The 21735-nt window shown below is 44.1% G+C and overlaps 1 protein-coding gene across 3 annotated transcripts in view; it reads left to right on the forward strand.

Annotated features, from left to right (window-relative positions):
• The window catches only part of LOC125015946 (raftlin-like), a 126564-nt gene that overhangs the window by 60627 nt on the left and 44202 nt on the right, over positions 1–21735 (forward strand). For 2 of the 3 annotated variants that reach the window (XM_047598052.1, XM_047598053.1), the window contains exons 4-5: positions 4866–4974; positions 14787–15240. In XM_047598052.1, the coding sequence (XP_047454008.1) occupies positions 4866–4974; positions 14787–15240 (563 nt within the window). The remainder of the gene's footprint in view (positions 1–4865; positions 4975–14786; positions 15241–21735) is intronic. The other variant, XM_047598054.1, reaches the window with a different exon arrangement.

The raw sequence follows: 21735 nt of genomic DNA on the forward strand, positions 1-21735 counted from the left end.
TCTGTCGTCATAGCGATGGGTGATGGACGTGGGTGAGAGGACTTGGCTGACTTTGTCTTTTGAAGCAGGAACACAGGAGAAAAAATAAAAAAAGAACTGATTCATTCACAGACTCCGCTGTGAAAAAAGGCTTTTAACACAGCCTTGACTTTTTTTTTTTCCTGCAGCAGATTTGAGAAGCTTTTATTGTGCACAGAGAGCGTAATCCAACTCTTATAAAAACGTCCTGAACCAGACGACATTATGGATAATAATTTGAAGCATTTTACTGATTCGATAGAAAAATATATAACTTGTGCTGTGTTAGTTACCTGTGATACAGCAGCACGCATTAATTAAGCTGCAGCCCACGATTAATTTTTAATTTCCCCCGCAGTTAATTTTAAACACTTAATAAATAAATAAATAAAATAAAAATGAGTGTGGAGCTCACACAACAACACACAGGAACACTGGAGGTTTGAGAACAGAATGCTTGGATGGTCTGTACCAGGAAGTCAGGCATAAGAGAGACTGGCAGAGGAGCAGAGTGAGGAGCTGGTGAATAGATGCTGGCCTGATTGCAGAGGATGAGGAGCAGCTGTGTGCACAGGTGAGCTGAGCTGACTGATGATTAGGGAGGCAGAGGCAGGGAGGGAAGGTGGGTGGCTGGGCTGTGACAGGAATATGGGCCACACGTTTAGTTTTAACAGTGGGTGGCGCTAGCATCCTGAACGCTGCAGCTTCGCCGCGAAACAAGATTCATCGAAGAAATATGACGGAACCAAAGAAATGCGAGATGGCGAGTGGGTGCAAAACATTTCGGACACACAGATGTGAAATGAAACTGTTGCTGTGATGGAAAGATGTACGGCAGTAGAGACTGGATGCAGATGGCGTGATTCAAAAAGGGAAAAAGGAAGAGCTGCTGTTGGTTGGGAGCAGACGACTACGTGTCCATGCAGAAGTGCAAAAAAACTGCAGTTCATCGTGTGGCCACTTGAGGCTGTAAAATGGAGCATCCAAAGCTCATCCAACATGACGACCACATGTTCAGGTTACATTTTCGAGGTCCAGAATCCATTGGGTCAAGGACATTTCTGGTTGAAGATTGCATGTTCTCCTTGTGTCTGTGTGGGTTTTCTCCAGATACTCCGGCTTAACTCCCACCTCCAGAGACATGCTCGTTAAGTGGTGGCTCTAAATTGACCGTAGGTGTGAGTGCGAATGGTTGTTTGTCTCTGTGTTAGAAGATGAGATAAAAATCCAATGGGTGACGTCACGATGGGTTTGTCCACAGTATAAACAGTCAGCGGTTAGGAGGTAGGAAACAAGGCCACATGCTGACCAGCTGGTCTACACGTTATTCATTCCAGATGATCGTGTTGTTGAGATCAGAAGCAGCAACATCAGCCTCTATACAAGATTAGGAAGGTGGTCATAATGTTTTGCCTGATTGGTGTATATTACAGATCTTTTGAGTTCAACAATTGGAGTGAATTGCAAACGAATGGTTTGAGAATCACTGCAGATGTTTAAGGTCTCGATACCTTCGTGGAATCTTAACAGCTCTCGAGTTCTTTTCTTATTCTTATCAAGTCCTCCTCTCAAGTATCAACAGACTGGTAGTTGTATGTATGATGATTACTCCGGCTGTGAGGACAAATAAAACGCAGCCACTTATTGGAAATTCCATTATCCAAAACATTGAAGAAAATAGCAGGTAATGCTGCAGAGTGACAATCGATGCTAAAGAAACGAGGCGAGCACCCGAGCCGGCAGGAAGAGAGCAGGTTTACTTCTCAGAGCGTCTGGAGATGAAACCAGCTGCACAGAGTTTGTTGTCCACCGCGAAACAATAATATATCAACCCAATCACTTTTCATACTTCAGAGAACACTTGGTAATTGGAAACCTCGGATTAATAAATGATGTCACCGCTGCTCGGCGCAAACAAATCCCAGAGCAGGACTTGAACAAGTAACACACAATTAGTTTCCATGTGAACGGGAGCGATTAGTCCAACACAAGATGTTCTGCGGTGAAAACAACAAAACAAAGCGTGTGACCCATCTGGGGCCGAGAGACCGGAGAGGAGGGGGGGTGGGGGGGAAGAGCAGGTGTGCTCAACCAGGAGGGGGCTCCAGGTAGGTGGGCAGGCGGGCAGGCAGGCGTTTGACACCCGTCTAACGGCTCGAGGCCTTCGCGGGCTGACAGCCGGTGCTGCACGCTGCATGAAAAGTCACTGTTTCATGCAGAGAAGACGGACTGCAGGTGATGCAGCTGCTATTTTTAACCCGAGGCCTCCCCTCCAGGACTGAATGCTCCGTTTGAATCGTTGTCCTCGCCCGTCGCTCTCCTCTTTTCCCTCTCCAGCTGCTTCCCCCCCCGCTCGCAGGAGGCGCGTACGGACTCAGCGAGCGATGTCATCCGGAAAATATTTCACGAAACGAAAATTAAATCAAATCAAGAAGCTCTCGGAAGAGCTGAATTTTATTATGTTGTTAGGTTTTGAATCAGATTGAAATTCATTTGAAATGTTTTTATATCATGTCATTCGCCTTTTAAAGCTGCTTCTTGACTTGCACACCTCCCTGTGTCAGACTTAGACTTTAATGATCCACAAGGGGAATGAATTGGTCAAAGTAGCTTAGTTGATACGTGAGCTGTTATACAGCTGGATAGAGTTTGGTATGAAAGAAGCTGTGTAGAGAATGAGCTCCTCTGTCCATCTAGTGTCTGCTGTAGTGATGGAGAGCAGTTTATCCAGTGTCCTCCTGCCTCCAACTCCCAACCAATCACGTGTCCAGCCTTCCATCCCAGTGATGTCTTTTTTTGCTGGTACTACTCCCCCCAACAAACAGCAGCAAAATACAAGGCAACAACAGACCGGTAGAAAGACTCTAGTAACTCACTGCACACATTGAAAGACCTGAGCTTCCTGAGGAAGTTGAGTCTATTCAGGTCCTTCTTATCCACAGCATCACTGTTGTCCCTCCCTTCCAGTCCGTTGTTCATGTGGACTCCCAGGTTCTTGTTGTGGTCCACTAGTTCCACCTCCAGGCCCTGGATGGTGATGATGATCTCCACTGGTGTCCTCTTCCTCCTGAAGTCAATGACCATCTCCTCGGTCTTGTCCAGGTTCAGGAGTAGCTGGTTTAAACAGGTCTGCTGTGCACTACACTGTTCACTCTCCTGGACGTCTGCAGCTCTGTCTGCAGAGGTTCTGACGGAGCCACCACCAGACTTCCCTGAATATTATGATGCTGGTTCTGAGCTCGTCGTGATGCGTGTTTCCCAGAGCGTGTGATGTTTGCGCTCAGCGAGTCGGTCGCCCCAGTTTCTCCTCGGTTGTGCGCTGCAACAACGGAGCACGAGAGTGTTGACTGTGTGTGTGTTTGTTTTTCATTATTATGGTCGAATAAACCGTGTGATTGTATGTGCAAACGTTTTTCTGCAGTAAAATTACAAATATAATAAAATTTAAGCATCAAATCAGAGAAGAAGATTCGCTCTGTGAAGAAAGGAGCGTTTTTTTGTGCCTAAAACCTCCAGACGGGACGAACAGGATGCAGCGTGTAGTGATAAAAAACTTAAAATATCTCTGCTGCTACAGTTTCTGACACACTTTTACGCACATGCATGCACAATCCTACAGTGTTTTGCGTACAGATCGCAGGAAACGTGGCCAGGATTCCTTTTCAGCATTAAAGGCATTGGAAGATATGTTTATTTTCTCCCCAGGGTCGGATGAGCCTCCTTTATCTGTGTGTTCTCATCGTAAACAGCCTGGAGATGTTTAGCTTAGCCTTAGCATAAAGACTGTAAATAGGGGAAAATGGCTATCATTACAGCACCTCCAACTCTCCCACGCTGTGTCTTCTGATCTAATCTGCTCGAGGGCCAACCTGAAGCGTGGACTGTTTGCGGTTTTTGTGTTCTGAATCACTGCTCGGCTGAACGCAAGACGGAAAAATTAAAATAGTTGACGAAAAAGAATCTGCTGAAGCATGGTAGTAAACCGCTGCGATAAAACACGCAAAGATGCACAGACGTGTGCGTTCACTCTGGGGACTCTTGGTGTGAACTCTGAAGCTCCAAGGGCGTCTTTTTAATGCACACAGCAGCTTGTGCACGAGTGCATCTTTTACCCTCTGCTGCACATCAGGTGTCCTTGCAAAAGCCGGAGTTCACGCAGAGTGTCTGCTGTACATAGGCTGCACGCCGAGGAAAAGGGTGTGTGTGGGTTGGGGGGAGAGGGGGGGGGTCCTTTCCTCGCCTTGTCAACAGGAATGAGGGGCAGGGAGATAGAAGCCGGGGGCTTTAGTCTCCTCGGGGCAGGAGCTCCGGGATTTCCTCCAGAGGACAGAAAAGGAAAATGCAACGCTACATAAATAGATTCTCCCTGCTCAAAATACTGGTATGGCCTCGGCGGGGAGGGGAGAGGGGGAGGGGAGGGCCGCGAGGGGGGGTGAAGGCAGACAAGATTTGCATTGACTTTCCAGCTTTCTGTGTGTGCTTTATTTTATCCCTGTGGAGCTTTGTCTCCCTTAAGTGTTATTGTATTTTTTTCTCCCCTCACCTCCCACAGGGCAACAGGAGCATTAACAAAGCCTCTTGATGCGGTGTAATTTGTTGATAGGGGGTCTTTTTGTATTTAATGCCTGGGTCTGTCAGTAGCGCCCTGTTCATATTATGACTGCAATTTTCTAATTTTAGGCCATTTTTTTTTTTGTTGTTGTTTTTTAAGGCTGATTGTGATCGTGTGCGTCTGCATGTGTGTTAATGCATGGGTGCCGATATGTGTCGCGAGCGTTTTATCTGTGACTGAAAAGGCTGAAACTCATTGTCCTGTGTCTGCCCCCCCCCCACTGTGGTGCCCGCAGGGTGGAGAGGAGCCAGTCGGTCTGCCCGACGTACAAACTGCAGCTGGAAGAATGTCTGTCTCCCGAGCAGGTGCCCACCCCGGAGCTCATCCAGGGCTACGTCAAGAAGGTAGGGCTGCCCGAGCAAAACGCCAGGCTGAAGGCTTTGCCATTTTCTTCTCGGCTGGAGAGAAGCCGGCGGTGTGATGGTTAGTGCTGATGCCTCACAGCGAGAAGGCTCTGGGTTTGAATCTGTGTGGAGTTTGCATGTTCGACCTGTCCGTCCAAAGACATTCTTGTTAGGTTCATTGGTGAAATGAAATTGGCTCCAGGTGTGAGTGTCTCTCTGTGTTAGCCCTGAGATAATAATGCATTTTATTTATAGTGCCTTCATCTAAAGACAGGCAGTATAAGGGGGGCAGCGGCGTGTCCATGGATGCATATAACCTTATACTCAGAAGCCAGTGGAGTGAGTGGAGAATGTGGTCATGTTTACGCTAGCTGCAGAGCTTTGGATGTATTGGAGCCCAACAAGAAGTGTGTTACAGTAGTCCAGACTGGAGGAAACAAAGGCGAGGACCAGCTTTTCAGCATCTGAGAGGGACCCTCCAGAGGACAAGTAGTTACAGACAAGGAATGAATGAATGGGGAGAAGCCTTCAAAGATGGAGGGTGGAAAGAGAAGACGAACATTTCTCAGGGCTCTCTCTTTGTAAACTACTTCCAAAAGCTCAAGCGCCGCCACTGAGCTTGTCACCCTGAGCCTGAAGTCCCAGAGAACACGCCGTTCATGTGTTTACAACTGTATTTAGTGAATCAGCCACATGGCGACGCCTGCCAGAGAGCGCCGCTGCCATCGCGCTGAAGCCTTTTAATAGCAGCTTGTCAGCGAAGTGCTCGGAGCGTAGCTGCCAGTGAAGTACACAACGTTTGACGAGTGACAATAAAATGATTTGTTTTTATGTAATTGCCACCTTAAAGCATAAAAGACACAGGGGTGTGTGTATTTCAGGAGATGTCAGTTGCAAATTAATGGGAGCTGGACAACTTTGATGTGGTTCCCACTCCCTAATGGGACAACTTTTTCCTGAACCCTGGTTCCAAGCAAGCTCTGTCAGCTAAAAAAGTTTGGCAAATCATAGTTTTATTCTACGTTTCAATCCCTTATTAGTCAGATTCTGCTTTATTATCATTGCATATAGCACATGTACATAACACCATGGAATAGATGTACACGTATGCATGGATTTATATGCATGTAATGACATTCATATCACACATATACATGCATGCTGTACACTCATGCTTCCATGAACACGGTGTCCATGAATACTGAATGCATGTACTGAATGAAGGTATATAGGTACATATGAATACATGCATGTGTAAAACAGTGAATCTTATTAAATATATACAGTATTCGCAAGATTAGAATGTAATATTTAGCAGTTTTTCATAAATTACATATTGGCAAATTCAGGCAGGAGAGCAGGAAGCATTGTAAGGACTTTTCAGCTTTACTTCTCACGTCTGAAACAGATTTAAAACACAGAAGATGCAGGTTTGTCAGTTGCAAATTAATGATAAGTCAATGACTTGTTTTTATTCCCTCTTCCTAATGGTCCAACATTTTCCTGAACCCTCGGCTATAAAGTTTGGTAAATCATAAATTCTGCAATTTAATCCATATTTGTCACATTAGGGTCTAGTTTGTAGCAGTTTATCATAAAATACAAGGCGGTAAATTCAGGTCGGACACCAGGTTCAATATTTGACATAGAATCCTAATTCAAGAATATTTATCTCGTCCCAAACAGATTTACGTAGAGACCTGGTGTGTTCGATTACTTGAGCACAGTCGAATAAGACCCGACCAAAAGTGAGATTAGCGTAACTGACCAGAGCAGAAAGAGAGACGGCTAACACAAGCTGCAGCAGCTACCAATTACCGAGCAGCAATACATGTAATTTTTTTTATTTATTTCTTTTTTTTACCTGCAGTTCTCTGTTCACACTCTGCATCTCACCTCCAAAGAACACATTTTCATCTGCTATAATTACAACGTGCTGGGAGCTGATGGCGGCTCCGCTCTGATCTACTTGTGCATTATACATATTAACACAGAAGCTCAGCAATACAGCAGCACTCTGCACCCTGATGTGATTAGACTCACTCTTGTCCCGGGTCTTAGGTCAGGTCTCATACACCGAATACCTGCCAGAACCACTAATTCTGAGCTTTGTAAAACTAGTAAAACTACTCAGTAAACGCTCCGCTGGGTATTAAATTACAGAGGCTGCAGAAACAAGCTGTAGACTCCACATTATCTACTTTTAAGCTCATATAATTATATCTTAACAACATCCATAACTGTGAAAGTTTACTCCTGGTTTTTAGAGTCTGGTCTCGTCAAAACATGTTGGAGTGGCTATAAGTCGTCACTGTTGTGGCAAATGTTTTCCATATCCCCAAGGGTCCACAAAGGCATCTAGAACTTTGTAGACTCTACGTCCATACCCCAGGACAACAACCTGGTGTTTTAAAGAAAGGCCGGATGAGATTTGACACTATGTATGACTGAAATTCATCACTAAAACAATAGATGGGCACACAAGAAATGGTTTAAAACTCTGCAAAAATCCTCCTGTGCAGGAGGTCTGCACATTTATCTTGGGAGAGGAAGGTTAAAGGTTCCAGCTACAGGTTGGACCATAGCGTTGAGAAAAGCTTTACACTGTGCACCAGCTCTGTCTGTAACTAGCTGCAGTATTTTATTGTAGCTGCAGAGCACAAGACATAGCCCTTGTTATTTTTTTTTTGGAGGGTACAAGGATAAATTGTCACAGGATAATGTAATAAATAATGGAAGTATTAGACACAGACCAGGTGACGATACTTCAAGTTCAGGTTGTGAATTACTGTCTAACAGCCCCTGCTATCTTGTACATATTCACCCAGTTGCAGAGTCATTTATTTTCTTTTTCGGTGTATGCATTTGTCACCAGCTAGTTGCTAACAGTCTGTCTGCACAGCAGCTAACGCAGCTTCTAGCGTTTGGAAGGGAACAAATCAACTATAAGCTGTAAATATAAAACCAAAATAATAAGTTTAAAGACACTAGAGTCACGTGCAGATTCAGAAATCAATTCTCTACATGTTCGTCTTTCATTGAAACCTGAAAAATAAAATAAAAACAGATATGAACGAGTAGCAACACTCTCCACTATAATGACACCAGACCGAAAAACAACGCAGATTTCAGTTAATTTCCGCTCCCTTAGCTCTTTTTTCCACCAATAACTTGTATTATTTGTAAAATTTGTAAAGAGCAAATAACAAAAAAAAAAAAAGTCTGGCATGCCGACGCTTTATGTGACATCATGTCAGTTTTTCTCCTGCATGGATGGAAGTGAACCTTCTAAATGTCTAAGGATAAAATTTTAAAGTTGCAGACTGGACAACCTGCAACAAGAGCTCAAAGGTGATATCGTGCAAGGGCGATAACACGTTGAATTTGATTAAACATCAGCACAGAAATGTAGCTTCTTAGAAAGCCTGACAGACCCAATGCCAGCGGAGTTGGAGAGGAGAGTAGTTGATACACTGCTGTTTTTATTATAGTAAATATGACAGCTTGTTGTGAATTTAATGTTATATTGGTTCATTTATTTATATTTATAGTCTTAGTTGCATTTAAATTAATATTCTGTTCAACTTGCACATCACAAAATGCCTTAAAAATAAAATTTGTTTTGGGCACCGTTTAAGCACCAGCACCGGTTTGGCGCTGGAATCAGATAAAACCTTAATGGTACCCATCTCTAGATATGAATGCATTGAATCCAGAGCTGGTTTAGATTTTTTAAACAGCCTATGCTGGGAGTAAAAGAGGTAAACCGTCCCGTCATACCGTGCCAGCGAGCGACTTAACACATGGTGTTTGCCAAACAAATCCAACACCGTCCCACTCTCGTGGTTTTAACCTGTTCGAACTCTCCTGACTCCTTCTCTCGGATCTCAGGTCGGACTAAATGCACGCATCAGTCTTGGCCTCGATGTCTCCTGCCTACACCAGAAGTGCTTTCCCTCCCCCGAACCTGAATGTAATGTACTAAAAGCTGTCCTTCCTTTAATGGCTAATCTTCATTAGCAAACCAAATAGCTCGACGCGTCTGTATTTTCCGTATGAGGTGATGAAAGCAGCTAACGGGAGCCAGAGATCTGCAATCACATCCACTGATTTGATAATGAAATGGCTCCGTGGCATGTGTCGCTGTTACGAATAAAGTGCTTCAGAAAGCCTGTGTGAAATTGCACGCCAGATGACATATATATATTTATATATATATGTACATATGGCACACCCTCCTCCCTGTGCGAGCTGGTAATGCTGCGTCATCGTGAATCAACCCTCCTGCCTAATCTATATATCAACAACCCGCGATGCCGGGCCTTTCAAGCCTCGCTCCTGGACCCTTCTGCACACTTTGCCCTTCGATTAGTCATGCAGCCGCAGTCCTGTAGGACCTCATTACTGTTGGTTATCATTTTAATCTACTGAGCTGCTACGTGGCTGCTGCAGGAGGAGCAGAAGGCCATTCTGGAAATCTATTAAAAGGAAAGTGGACATGGATGAGTGGTAGAAGAGAGAGCAAAGAAGTCCGATCTCCCCAGCTTCTCTCTGTCTCTTCGATTGTGTTCCTCCCTCAGTTTTTCTTTCTGTATCTCATTTTCTTTCCTTTCTCTCTGTCACCGTCTCAGTCTGTCATTATCCCTTTAGCTTCTCCCTCTGTCATCTCTACCCCCGCTCTGTCTGCGCTCTCAGTCTCTCCGGGGTTTTCATCTTGACCTTCAGACACCTCCTCCTGGTGCCACTTTAATAACTTACAACGGGGAAATAGGAAATGTGGTTTCAAGTCAAAACTGAAATGGGTTTTGCGCCATAGGATGTTGATATTCTGGTGGCAATATGAGGGGAGGGAAGCTACTCCCAGAATATTTTTCATCAACTTTGTGCTCTGCATGGTTTCGGTTAATGAAAACTAACGACCTCGGAGCCTGGTGTCTCCCTGACCTGACCTGACTCCGTCTGTTTGCTCAGTTTTGATTCAGAGAGATTTAAATTTCATCCTCTGTTTACTTTATTGTACCCGGAGAATGCACAGGTTTCAATAAACCATTTAACACCCAGGTTTTGCTCTTTTAATCCCCCCTCATCAGGGATTTAATTAAAACTAAATCTTATTCCAAACTGTGCGATACATACAGCACAAGTCAAAAGTGTGGACAGATCTTCCAGCTTGATGGTGTCAGCAGTAGATTTACTGTATCCAGCAATGCAGAGCGTAGTGTAGACAACGCAAAAATAAGTTATTTTGGATTCTTTGCAACACTCCAATCAGCTTCACCACCTCTAGACCCGGAGCTTATCTGGCTGAAAACCTAACGACGGTCCCACTGAGCTCAGACCAGGTGGGACATTGTGTCTCTGCAGGACGTTGTGGGAGCCTCGCTGGTTAAGTGTCGCCTCAAATTCAGCTTCACGCTTCGTTTTCTGAACTGCACATGCACCGTTACACTTCCTCTACAACTCGCGTTAAGACTCATTAGACCAAAGTCTAACATCCATTTCTTGTGCCTTTTCTTTTTCTTCTTCTTCTTCTTCTTCTTCTTCTTCTTCTTCTTCTTCCTGGTCTCAGTTTGTCTCATCCAGCACATGATGCTGAGACGAACTTTAGGAAGGATTGATATGGGCTCTAATCTGAACGGATTTTTATAGGAGGTGATGGACGGCTGTTCTTCTTCACTTAGTTGAGTGGTTCTAAAATGATTACAGCAGGCGATTTGCTTCATACCAACGCTACCTTGGCACGCGACTCTGCTGATGATCTGAAATGCATTAAGGAGATGAGAAATTCCACTAGTTAGTTGATGTTCCTGCAAGCTGAGAACCTCTCTGGGTAATATGCACAGTCAAGAGGAATCTAAAACACAAAGCATCCATTGCGATGTTTGCCTCACTCTCTGGATTGATGCTGTGTTTGTAGTATTAACTAGTGTTACAAGTTACTTTGTGACTTTATGGTTACATCCGTCCATCTGATGGAAATATTCTAGATGTCTGGTGGATTGTTCTTGTGACTCTTAGGAGGAAAAATGTGCTTTGTTGCAATGAGGCGTACCAGAACTGACTCGTTTTTATTCACATGACATTACAGATAGGTCTGAATTCGTCTAAATCTTCAGTGTATGTGCAACTGATTCACAAACCAATGTCTAGTTTGCAGCATGAGCTGAAATAAATATCACAGCATCTTAGCATGCTAACAAAGCATTTAGCTTAAAGCTTCGCTGTTCTTTAGTGCATCTTGCCAGAGCTGTTGCTCTGCATGACTGCAGAATAATATTTATTTCTCTAAAATTCACCCTGACATATCTGCCAAACTTAAGAAATTAAATTTACAATCAAACCTATTGAGATCAACTCAATTGAATTCTGTTTATATAGCGGCAAATTATCTCAAGATGCTCGACCGCACCCACAGCATGAAACCCTCAGAGCAAGCACTTAGGAAAAACTTAATTTTAGGTAGATGGATACAGAGAGGGACAGCTAATAACATCCTGTACAGTGGTAGCATATGAATGCATGCAGGAGAGAGAAGAAAGCAACAATCCACTCTTTGTTGTTGTTGCTTTTCGGCACTATGCAAACTGCAATTTCCCAGCTGTGGGACAAATAAAGATTTTCTATTCTAAAGTAGAGGACAGGTGCTCAGACCATCTAGAGAAGATCCTCAGCACCCTAGACCTAAACTATACAATAGCTTGTGAAATGATTTGAAGCGGAGACGGGAGAGCAGGGTAGCCAAGGTGGGATGTGACCAGGGAGTAGATGGTGGTGGATTTGGATGTGATAGAGGGGTGGAGTCGGTCGATAGAGCGAAGGTGGAAGCAGGCGGTCCTGGCGATTTGGTTAATGTGGGGCTGTAGTGAAAGTGTGACTCAAGAATAACGCCAAGACTCTTGACTTGGGCGGAAATTGTGTTGCTGAGGGGAAGTGAGATCTTGTGGGATTTGGACAGGGGGAATTCTGTTGTAACTAAATTAGATTTCAGTCTTATTACTGTGTGGTTTCAGGAAGTTGTGTGTGTGTGAACCAGAGCTGGAGTTCCTTTAGACAGTCACAGAGGGAGGTGGGTTTGGTGGAGAGGTAGAGTTGGGTGTCGTCGGCATAGCAATGAAAGCTGATTTCTGAGGATGTGGCCAAACTGGAAGCGTGTTAATAAGGAAGAGGAGTGGTCCTGGGACAGAGCCTTGAGGGACGCCGGATGTGACAGGGAATGGTTGGGAGCAATAGGACCTTGATTTAGTGAGTGCGGCCGGAGAGGTTGGACTTGAACCGGGCACAACTTAGAACGTATAGAGGGTGTCTCAGACTCTAGGAAGCACAGAGGAAAGCAATCTACCGAAGTGATGTGACTCTATGAGGTATTTGAGAGAAGATGGAGCTATGATGGAGGAGGATTTTAAATTCCATTCTGGGTGGAAGCCAATGAACAGAAGTTTAAATTGGAGTAATATGATCTCTCTCTCCAAATCCCTACACTGCTCTGTCTGCAGCTTTTTTTGAATATTACACATTTAATATTTTGTGATTTTGGTTAAACTTGCAGTTGATGTGTAATCTTGACTTGATTTGTTCCAGCGCTGCTCTCTGGGGCTAAGTACATCCCGGGAAATAGAAATCTAATCTGAATGTTTCTACTTTGTCAAGGGAAAAAAAAAAGAGGACTTTAATGATAATGGTACCCCAAAATATATTCAACCATTACAACCCAAACCATTTGAATCCACTACTGCATCAGCCGCAGCAACATTAGACAGTCAGAGGCCATTCATTCCTCCCTCTGACTGCCTGCATTACCATTAAATGAGACACAACAGTTGCTCCCTTTTATCTTTAGCAATTCCATTTCAACATATTGGTGTGGGGGAATATGATGCGGGGGCACCCAGGGAGCATTCAGTTGATATTAAACAATATGGCTGGAAACAATGTGACTGTTTTCCCAATTTAATTTCATAGTGAGTAACCTGCGATTTGATTTGATTTTTATTTTCTCCCCTCGATGTGGCTCCAGAACGAGGCGGGCGCTGTGTTTGCCTGGGCAGAGGGGGAGGAGGGAGGGGAAGGAGAAGGGGGAGGGGGGTGGCACAGAAATGGAGAATGCCATCATTAACATTCCCTGACAGTTAACGTTTCAATCTGGCCGCCCGAGCAGAACCCCAATATTGACACAGAATGCAGCAAGAAGACAGAGACTACCGGAGTAGTGGCCGCTCAAATCTAATCAGAGCTGAGAGAATGGAGAAGCTGCTGGGAAGGAATGAAGAGAAATAACAGATCCGGTGGATGCAGAGAACGCCATAAGGAAAAATAAAAAAAAATTTAAAAAAAGGCATTGCGTCTATTTAAAGGAAACTGATCTCAAAGTAGTTCAGAAAGTTTTGTTTTTGCTTCAGTGGCGTTTTACTCAGTTGAGTCATGGCTTCACAATGAAGATGTTCTAGGGCTGTAAATAGTTTATTAGTTCGGATTAATCAACCGATCTGAAAATGTGGTGGTCAGAACTCAAACCTTGTAGTTTATGGAGCACATTTATCTGGGACCTCAAGAGACGTACTGCATTTTAAATGTATACACACCGATCAGCCACAACATTATGACCACCGACAGGAGAAGTGAATAACGTTGACCATCTTGTGACAATTCAGTGTTCTGCTGGGAAAGTTTTGGAGCTGACATTCATACATTCATTGGTGTAGATGTTACTTAGACATTTAGCACCCACCAAACCAGACCCACAGCCCCCCCACCCCATAGCAATGACACTCCTTGATGGCAGCAGGATACAAACACCAAAACGGTTTAAGAAAAAACTTTTTCTTAAACTTATCAAGTAACGGGACACAAGTATAGGCATTTATACAAAAAGTATTGCATTGCACAGATAATGATTGTCGGATATTGCACAGAGGTTGTACACAGTACAGAGTAGGTAGTGAACGGTGAAAGTGTTGAACCTTGAGAAGTGATAATATTTACAATGTTTGTTGTGGAGCCAAACAGCAGCTTGAAGGAAAAACCTACACGATATTAGGAGGTTGGTCATAATGTTATGGCTGATCGGCGTGTTTCTTGATGACCCTGACGAGCATGTTGGTTAAATTAAAATGGTCATCATAATAAACTGCAGTAAATATCAGCATATTAGCACTGCCATGCTAGCATGCCAATAAACCTTAGCGTTTAGCTCATAGCACCACTGTTGTTGCTGCTAGCATGACTGCAAAATAATATTTATATCTCCAAAATTCAGTCTGACACATCTTTGGCCGTCTGTGGAAACTCACTTTACAATCAACCCATTGTTGCATAAATTCAGTTCAATTTAATTCAATTTGATTTAAACAGCGTCAGTAAAAAAAAAAAAAAAAAAAAAATCCAAATTGTGTCAAGATGCGTTACCAAACCCAGAGCCTGAAACCCCTGAGAAGAGTGAGCGCAGAGACAAAGGTGGCAAAGAAACTGACGGACAAACATGTTGATTCAATAAAGTTAAACGCTGCGGATGACGTTGTGTTTTTATCACTTCATATTTCATTCCTCGCCTCATGCTTCATCCTGGAAGAAGTTGCACCAGAAATAAAACTTCCACAGCAGCTGTGAAAACATGACTAATATAAAGTGCATTCAGTTTAATCAAACTATAAACTGACCTTTAAATCAATTTACATTTGGTATGAAAAACTGTTATCAAGAATAAAGGGTCCAGTGATGCCATTAAATTAGGAACAACCATTAAATATGAAGCAAAAAAATAATTTTAATCATATTTAATTTCAGTTTTTAACTCTCTTTTTTCTTGCTTCCATCAGCAGATACAGGATGCTGCAGACCAGGGCGTGATGTTTGTGGGGTTTGTCCAGGAGCCATATGGAGCCCCGTGCACCCGGATCAGAGAACCAGACACGCCCTCCCTGTCCCTGCACTCCAGCCCCAGCTCCGTGCTCGGCTCCCTGGGCAGCTGCAGCCCCTCGGACCCCTCGAGCCCCAGGAATCACGCGGAGCCGGGAGCTCAGGCCGAAAACGCCGAGGCCGGGGAAGGAGCGCCGAGCGGGGAGAAGAGTCAGAGCCAGAGCCAGAGCCAGAGCGACGGGAAGGAGGAGGGCGCCCAGGACGAGGTCTCGTCCGCTGCGTCTCCCGTGTCGGAGGGAGATCCGGAGCACAGCGAGGAGCTGACGGAGGAGGACTCGCCTCATCACAATAACAATAAGGACAGCGGCACGGAGACAAAGGAGAGGCCGAGATACAGGCTGCGGAGAGGTGATGGTGAGTGGTCTCCATGGTTACCGCTGTACGCTAGACAAAGGGAAATGATGATGGAAGCAGAAATCATGTTAATTAGGAACGTAGAGGACTCTACTTTTCATCTAATGTCACAGCAAATTAGCCTTGAAGCCGGCCTGGACATTTGTCTGGAGTCTCCCCGTTGGGAACTGATTGTCCTCTGGCTAAGATCTGCTGGGCCAATCAAATCATTTCATCATGAGTTAATGGACAGAAGGGTCCATCTAGGAGCTGAATACGTTGGAGGAATATACAGCCAAGAGCAGAGGCGTCTTTTATGGGCTGAACCTAAATCTCAGTAAATTCACCTTCCGTCCTTTAATGTGTGACAAAAGAAAACACAAAGAGAACTAAACGAGAAAACAGAAGATAACTGATTCCTGTGAATGTAGAATTTTTTTGTCGGTCAAGAAGAAGACTGTCTGTTGGTCTAAATGGAGCACGGACAAGACTCTGGAACAATAATCAGATTTAATTTTAGACTTTCTGATGCAACGTATATGGTTGATTTTTTTTGTCTTGTGAGTTTATTTAACTCCAAATGGTGAAAACTACTTCCTGTTTCATTGTTGTTTTTTTTGGCTTGTTGCACTTTTATTTTTTAAATCACTCCAGAAGAAAGAAAATCATGTCTAATATTAACCTTCATTTAGTTTTAGGGTACAGAATAAAAGAAACAACAGTTGTTTTTCCAGTTAACAAACTTTAAATACCAAAAAATGCACAGACCCCAGACTAATATTCTGACCTTCTTCCAAAAAGACACATTTTAAAACACGTTTTCCCAAAATTAAAACCGTCTCCATCTCCTCGGAGAAACACTCATCTCCAGGTATTTACAAGTCTCTGCGTCACGTTGGACCAGCTGAGTAAATAAATAGCTTCGTTATTCGGGTAACTGGACCTTTTTAAAGTTAACGCGACTAATTGGTCTGATGGGGACCCCGTAATTAAAGGTCAAACTTTCAAAACTTTGCAGCGATTTCACACTTGACGAGACTCTTAAGTCGGACTGACACGTGACCCGCCGCACAGCTACGCTTACAAATTACACAGAGGGGCCTAATGAGGGAGTGATAATGAAGATAATTAAAGGTCAGAGCTTCAAACTGCGAGAAGCCACCGAGTCGGCGTTAGCGTAACTCAGCCTGTTGAACTGGATACATTTCACCGTGAAGCGTTTGTCAGAGTAATTAGCTGAAACTTTAATAGATTTTGGGTTTCATTCGGACCCGTTAGCTCCTTCCTTCCAACCAGTCGACACCGGAGCGGCTGTGAATTTGCTCCGGGTTGAATCCGGCCGTCGGGAGGATCGTCTGTAAACTGCAGCTTTCTAACTGACAGCTTCTAATCTGCAGCCGGTATCTGTCTGCGTGTCTGGGAGACCTGGGAGTAACTCTGTTTTTCATGCGAGGGCCGTACCTTTTGGCTGTTTGACTAGAGAACGGAGTCGAGTCGTCTCCCGAAGAACAGTTGGCGACTGCGGAGGTGTCATTTCCTGCGATTGCCTCAATGTTACACAACAACGCGCCGCCTTGGGATATAATCCTCTCTATCGGTTACACAAAAGGGAATCGTCTTACGGCTGCGGTGGTGCAAGCTAAATTCACACTCAGCTGATGAAGCGTTGAGTCTGTGAAATTCACCACAGCATTTTTTTTTTTTTTTTTTCTTCTTTTGCTTTTTCGGAAGCTGCACATTTCACGTCCCTGTTTCCCAGCAAAGGGAGCCGTGCCTCCATGAGTTATTCATGACGGCCCCCTTTAAAGCAGGAATCGCTGTTGAAATCAGCTCAGACATTTATAGTTTTCGGCTTTATTTGAGCGTTTCGGATTAACAGATGGAGACACCCACCGCTTACACTCCCCACCCCACACCCCCCCCACAACCCCCTCATCCTGCAGTCTCCCGTCCTTTCACAGAAACCTGCTTGTGAAATCCATCAGTGCTGCGTGCAAACTGTGCACCAGCCCCAGTGGGAGTGTTAACCTCCGTGTGTGTGTAATGCATATCTTCATGTGCAGAATGATCAGGTTCAAAGCTCCCAGTTCTAGGTTTGTTTCACGTGAATGTACTCGTGCACGGAAACACACTCTTGGCATCGCAGCAGAGCCACAGCCCACTGGTCCATCTGGGCCTCCCCACAGTGCATTTTGCAGTGAGATAATCCCCCCACTGCCTCGTCCTCCACCTCCCTCAGCTTCACAGCTCTCTCTGCCCCCACCATCATCCCCCCTGAATCCGTGCAACCAGCAGCCAGCAGCCAGCCAGGGCGGCAGGAGGAGGCTGCCAAGCTCCCGTGTCCCTCTCTGCTAATGCCCAGTCTGCCGAGGACGCCCAAGAGTCTCTGCTGCCGCTGGCTTGTCGCAGCTAATCCTTAAGATCTCGAGGTGAACGCGGAGCAAGTGTTGGCAGCGAAGTCCGCGGATTAAAGCGGAACGAGGAACACCGTCGCCGAGGCCCGGAGCTCTGGATGGAGACAGAGCCTTTAAGTTTGAAGATTCGAATGCTTAGATGGCTTAAAGGGAAACGGATTCTGGGCAACGTGTCATGGTCGTGACAGCTGAGCGTACTTTCAGATGCTAATAATTTGCATGAGCATAAAGCTGAAATGACGCCAGGATTATGTAACATGACACACACGTAGGAAACATTTCTGCTTAACTCTATTAATCTATTTTCTAGCAGTGTCCATAGCAGGACACCATATCAATTCGTTTAGGTATTTCAATACCGAATGAAGTCATGCATGAAAAGAATGGCAAGTTTCCTGGTTTCATGGGTTGCACAACTTTTTAAAGTTGACTGAACGTGACTCAAATCGAGTCTCTGATGACGTCACTAAGAAAAACAGTCGAAAATAACATTGAAATCTTTATTCTTGGATACATACGTTACACACTGTGAGCTGCAGATATGTATAGCCTGTATACAAACCGGCTGCAATGTTTTCTACCTAAACTGAGTAATTTGTGTTTTATTAAGAGATCTCACTCCCGGTTTCATTGTTCAAAGTTCAAAGTTAACACGATCTGCATCTTTTTCAAATTATGACGCCCCATTCATACCATTCATTTCTTAATAAAGCTCTGGTTAGGTTCAGGTTAGCGCCTGAAATTAAGCCTATGCTACAAACAAACACAGTTAGACACACAAAGAACCCCCGTCCCCCAGAGTAGATCAAAAATACGCACGGGGTGTTTAGATGTAAGAGATATTCATCAAAAGTCACTTTCTCAGTGGTGTAATCTCAACCCCTATCCATCAGATTTAGGAGACTTCTCTGCAGCCTGGTTTTATCCTTGTGATCAGTCTCATCCGTGCTCTCATGGGATCAGCTCCTTAGATTATAGAAACGCTGAAATGAAACATGTCACGTTGGAGAGCCGACCCGGGGCCGAGATCACGCCACCGCTGAGGACGCCGTCCTCGTCGTCTGGATGATAAGCTTCCCAATGTCCTAATGACGTTCATGTGCTCATTTTCCTGTTAGAGGCACAAACTTTATTCTGAAAGGCTCAGCTGTTTGCCGTCTGTCGTCATTAATGAATTAAAGCGATTATGTTCAAAGGTTTGAGTCGTATGTGTGGCTGCGTCTGTGCGTGTCTCTGATTTCAGGAGGCTCGGCCGTGGCTATAAATATTAGCTCATTAGGACATTAAAGGAGAAAAATGACCACAGTGATTATAAAACGTAGAGTTATTTCCCCGTAGAGGTGACGTTTCTTGCTTTCAAATCTTGTTCTTGGCTGGAGGCCAGGTGACACCGCAGTCCTGCTTTTATTATGTTGTGTAGTGTCATTTACAGGCCACTGTAGCACGGCAGCGGGGTCCTGCAGGAGGAACTTGGCTAGAGGCTCTTTTTAGAGATTTATGTTGTTGCTAATGGAGTTTCTGGGAGATCAAAGATTACTTAGCCTTTAGTTCTTCCTCACAATCTGCTCCGGTGCAGCTGGCACAGGGGAAATTACGAGGCCTTGTTGTAGTATCTCTTTCGTGTCATAGTTTGGGTTCGGTCTCATGTACGTGGGAAGAAATGAGACGTGCTACATTATCATCTGCTGCTGTGCAGAATTTTTACTTTCATTTTTTTTTAGTGTGAATCCTACGTGAACTAAAGGGAGTATTTAGTGTGTAGCTTGGCCTTGCAGCGATCAGCTTCTCTGCCCAGTTTATTGTCTCCCTTTACGATACACAGCAGCAGTGGATCCAGCCAATCACGACCCAGTTTGACTAAAAAAAAAAATTTTAAAAATGCACCGTGCATATTCAGACACGCTTTGAATCAAATGCCAAAAGTTATTTCTGAAATAGTCAAGAATGCCAAATGAAACGCGCATCCAGTTTGACCTACTATTATCTTACCGCCCACCATGATGGACATCAGAGGCCAGTTTCCTTATCTTATCTCATATTCTGGCATTTCTCCCCTCTCCTGACGGACTCAAACCACCCTGAGGCAAGGAACTAAAAATCCTCTGAGCTTTCTGTGTACTTCCTTTGGAAAAAAAATAAATAAATAAAAAATTCTCTTGCAGACCTAGAGAATAAGCTAGCTACTCCTCAGACCGAATCAGTTACCTCAGAGCTGTAATTGTGGTGTAATTAGACCGTAATGAAATATAATGCATGAAAAAACAAATGGTGTTTCTAGCTACTGGATGTTTATAACGGTTCCATCAGTGGCAGTGGCACAGTCTGTGCTGAATGTGGTTTTAATGTCACTTATCTAATTAGACTGCGGTTGAAGAAAATTAGAGCTCTGACACAATCGTCTTGACATGACAGAATTTTTTTTTAAAAAGCTCCGTGAGACACAGAAATGCTTCGAGCTGCATCGTGCACATAAACTGTAAAACCGCTTGATGTGGTATGTGTTGTTTTGGCAAATCTGAATCATGCTTGAATCATGTGTCGTCCAAGAGTTCTTTGCCATATTGTTGTCGGTTGGGCAAAAACAAAAAAATAAAAGGGAGGGGGGTTGGGCATGCAGACGATTTGACTTTTCTCAAGAGTGACAAATGACAAGATTTAGGGAATTTGGTGGCCAGCTGTCACATCAGTCAGACGAGAGCCAGACAAGAAATGGTTATAAATGATTCATTCTTCCTGGGTGTCTGCCGGACGGATGGACGAAATGAAAAACCGAAGCGATTTTGCCATGATACCCCCCCAGCACCACCACCACCAGCACCACCAGCACCCAATGTGTTCATGTGTGTATGCATAAGTGTGTGTGGGCGGATGGATGGGTGGGCGGCCGCACATTCTGCTCATCCATCTGGTTCATTTGGGGAATGACAGTCTGACATTTGCATTGGAAAGAGAGAAAAAAAAAAAAAAGGGAGAAAATGTTACTCCATTTCTTTCAGCCCGATCCGATCTGAACCCTAACTCGCATCACTCACTCACATCACAACAAATAAAACTCCTTCCACTTTGATTTAGCGTGATATGAGCGAGCAGCGCTGACATACGCACTGTGGGCAAGTTTCCAAAAGCCTGTTTCCGTCCTCCAGAGACCCCGGCGCATTATGCATATTTCACTTGATGTAAACAACAGCTAGCTGCAGAGCCTTTAATGCATTATTCAAGGTAATCCTATGAATTAACTTACAATGGAACGACCCCTTTCAAGTTCTGCATCGGTGGAGTTACATCACTTGTGGAAAACATGAAAAGGGGAAAAGGAATAGAGGGATGACTCGTAGCGTGAATGTGATCAAACCGCTTTTTGATTCAGTTCACATTTGTTGCTGAAGAGGCAGCGTCCTTGGAAAAAGTCCAGCTCGGGGCATCGTGAATCTCATCTGGTTTTACTTTTTACATTTTTTTTTTTTTTTTTGTTCCTGCCAGGTAGAACTTTGGTTGATAAGTTCTGTTCTGTTGTAATTTATTCTTCCCTCAAACGCTAGAAATTAAATGTGAAATGAAACAGACGGCAGCTCGCACATCTTTGAATTATGCAAAAAGTCCAGAAAGGATAAGTCAATAGCAGCAGATTTCTGGAGCTGCTTGTCCTCTGGAGGGTCGTAGGTTTATTGCCGTGTTCCCACTTTTTTAATTAAACACTAATTTCAGTGTCAATGCTTCTTTGTATTCCCCTATTTTCTATTTTTCTTTTCCAGTGACCCCGCGTGTCCAGTAACTGACATCTGAAGACCCAAACGATTTATGTGTTTGAGTAAATCTAGAAATGAAGCCAGGAGCCTCATCAATGGGCTCATTCTCTGTGAGAAACCGTTTCCCCTGAAGAAAAAGACTCAATGCACAACAGTTCCCTGCGCACAACAACCGAAACAGAAGCTATGAAATTTCACATAGAATAAATGACCCATGCAAACCATCCACTTCATGGAGCTCTTCGTTTCACACTAACTTCATACGGAACAAATTTCATCTCCTACATCTTTCACAGGACCAGAAAATAAAGCTTGAGCTGAGAACATAAAAGAACACAAATGGTTATTTGCTGTGG

Source organism: Mugil cephalus, chromosome 11 (genome assembly GCF_022458985.1).
Source record: "Mugil cephalus isolate CIBA_MC_2020 chromosome 11, CIBA_Mcephalus_1.1, whole genome shotgun sequence".
Classification (NCBI taxonomy): Eukaryota; Metazoa; Chordata; class Actinopteri; order Mugiliformes; family Mugilidae; genus Mugil; species Mugil cephalus.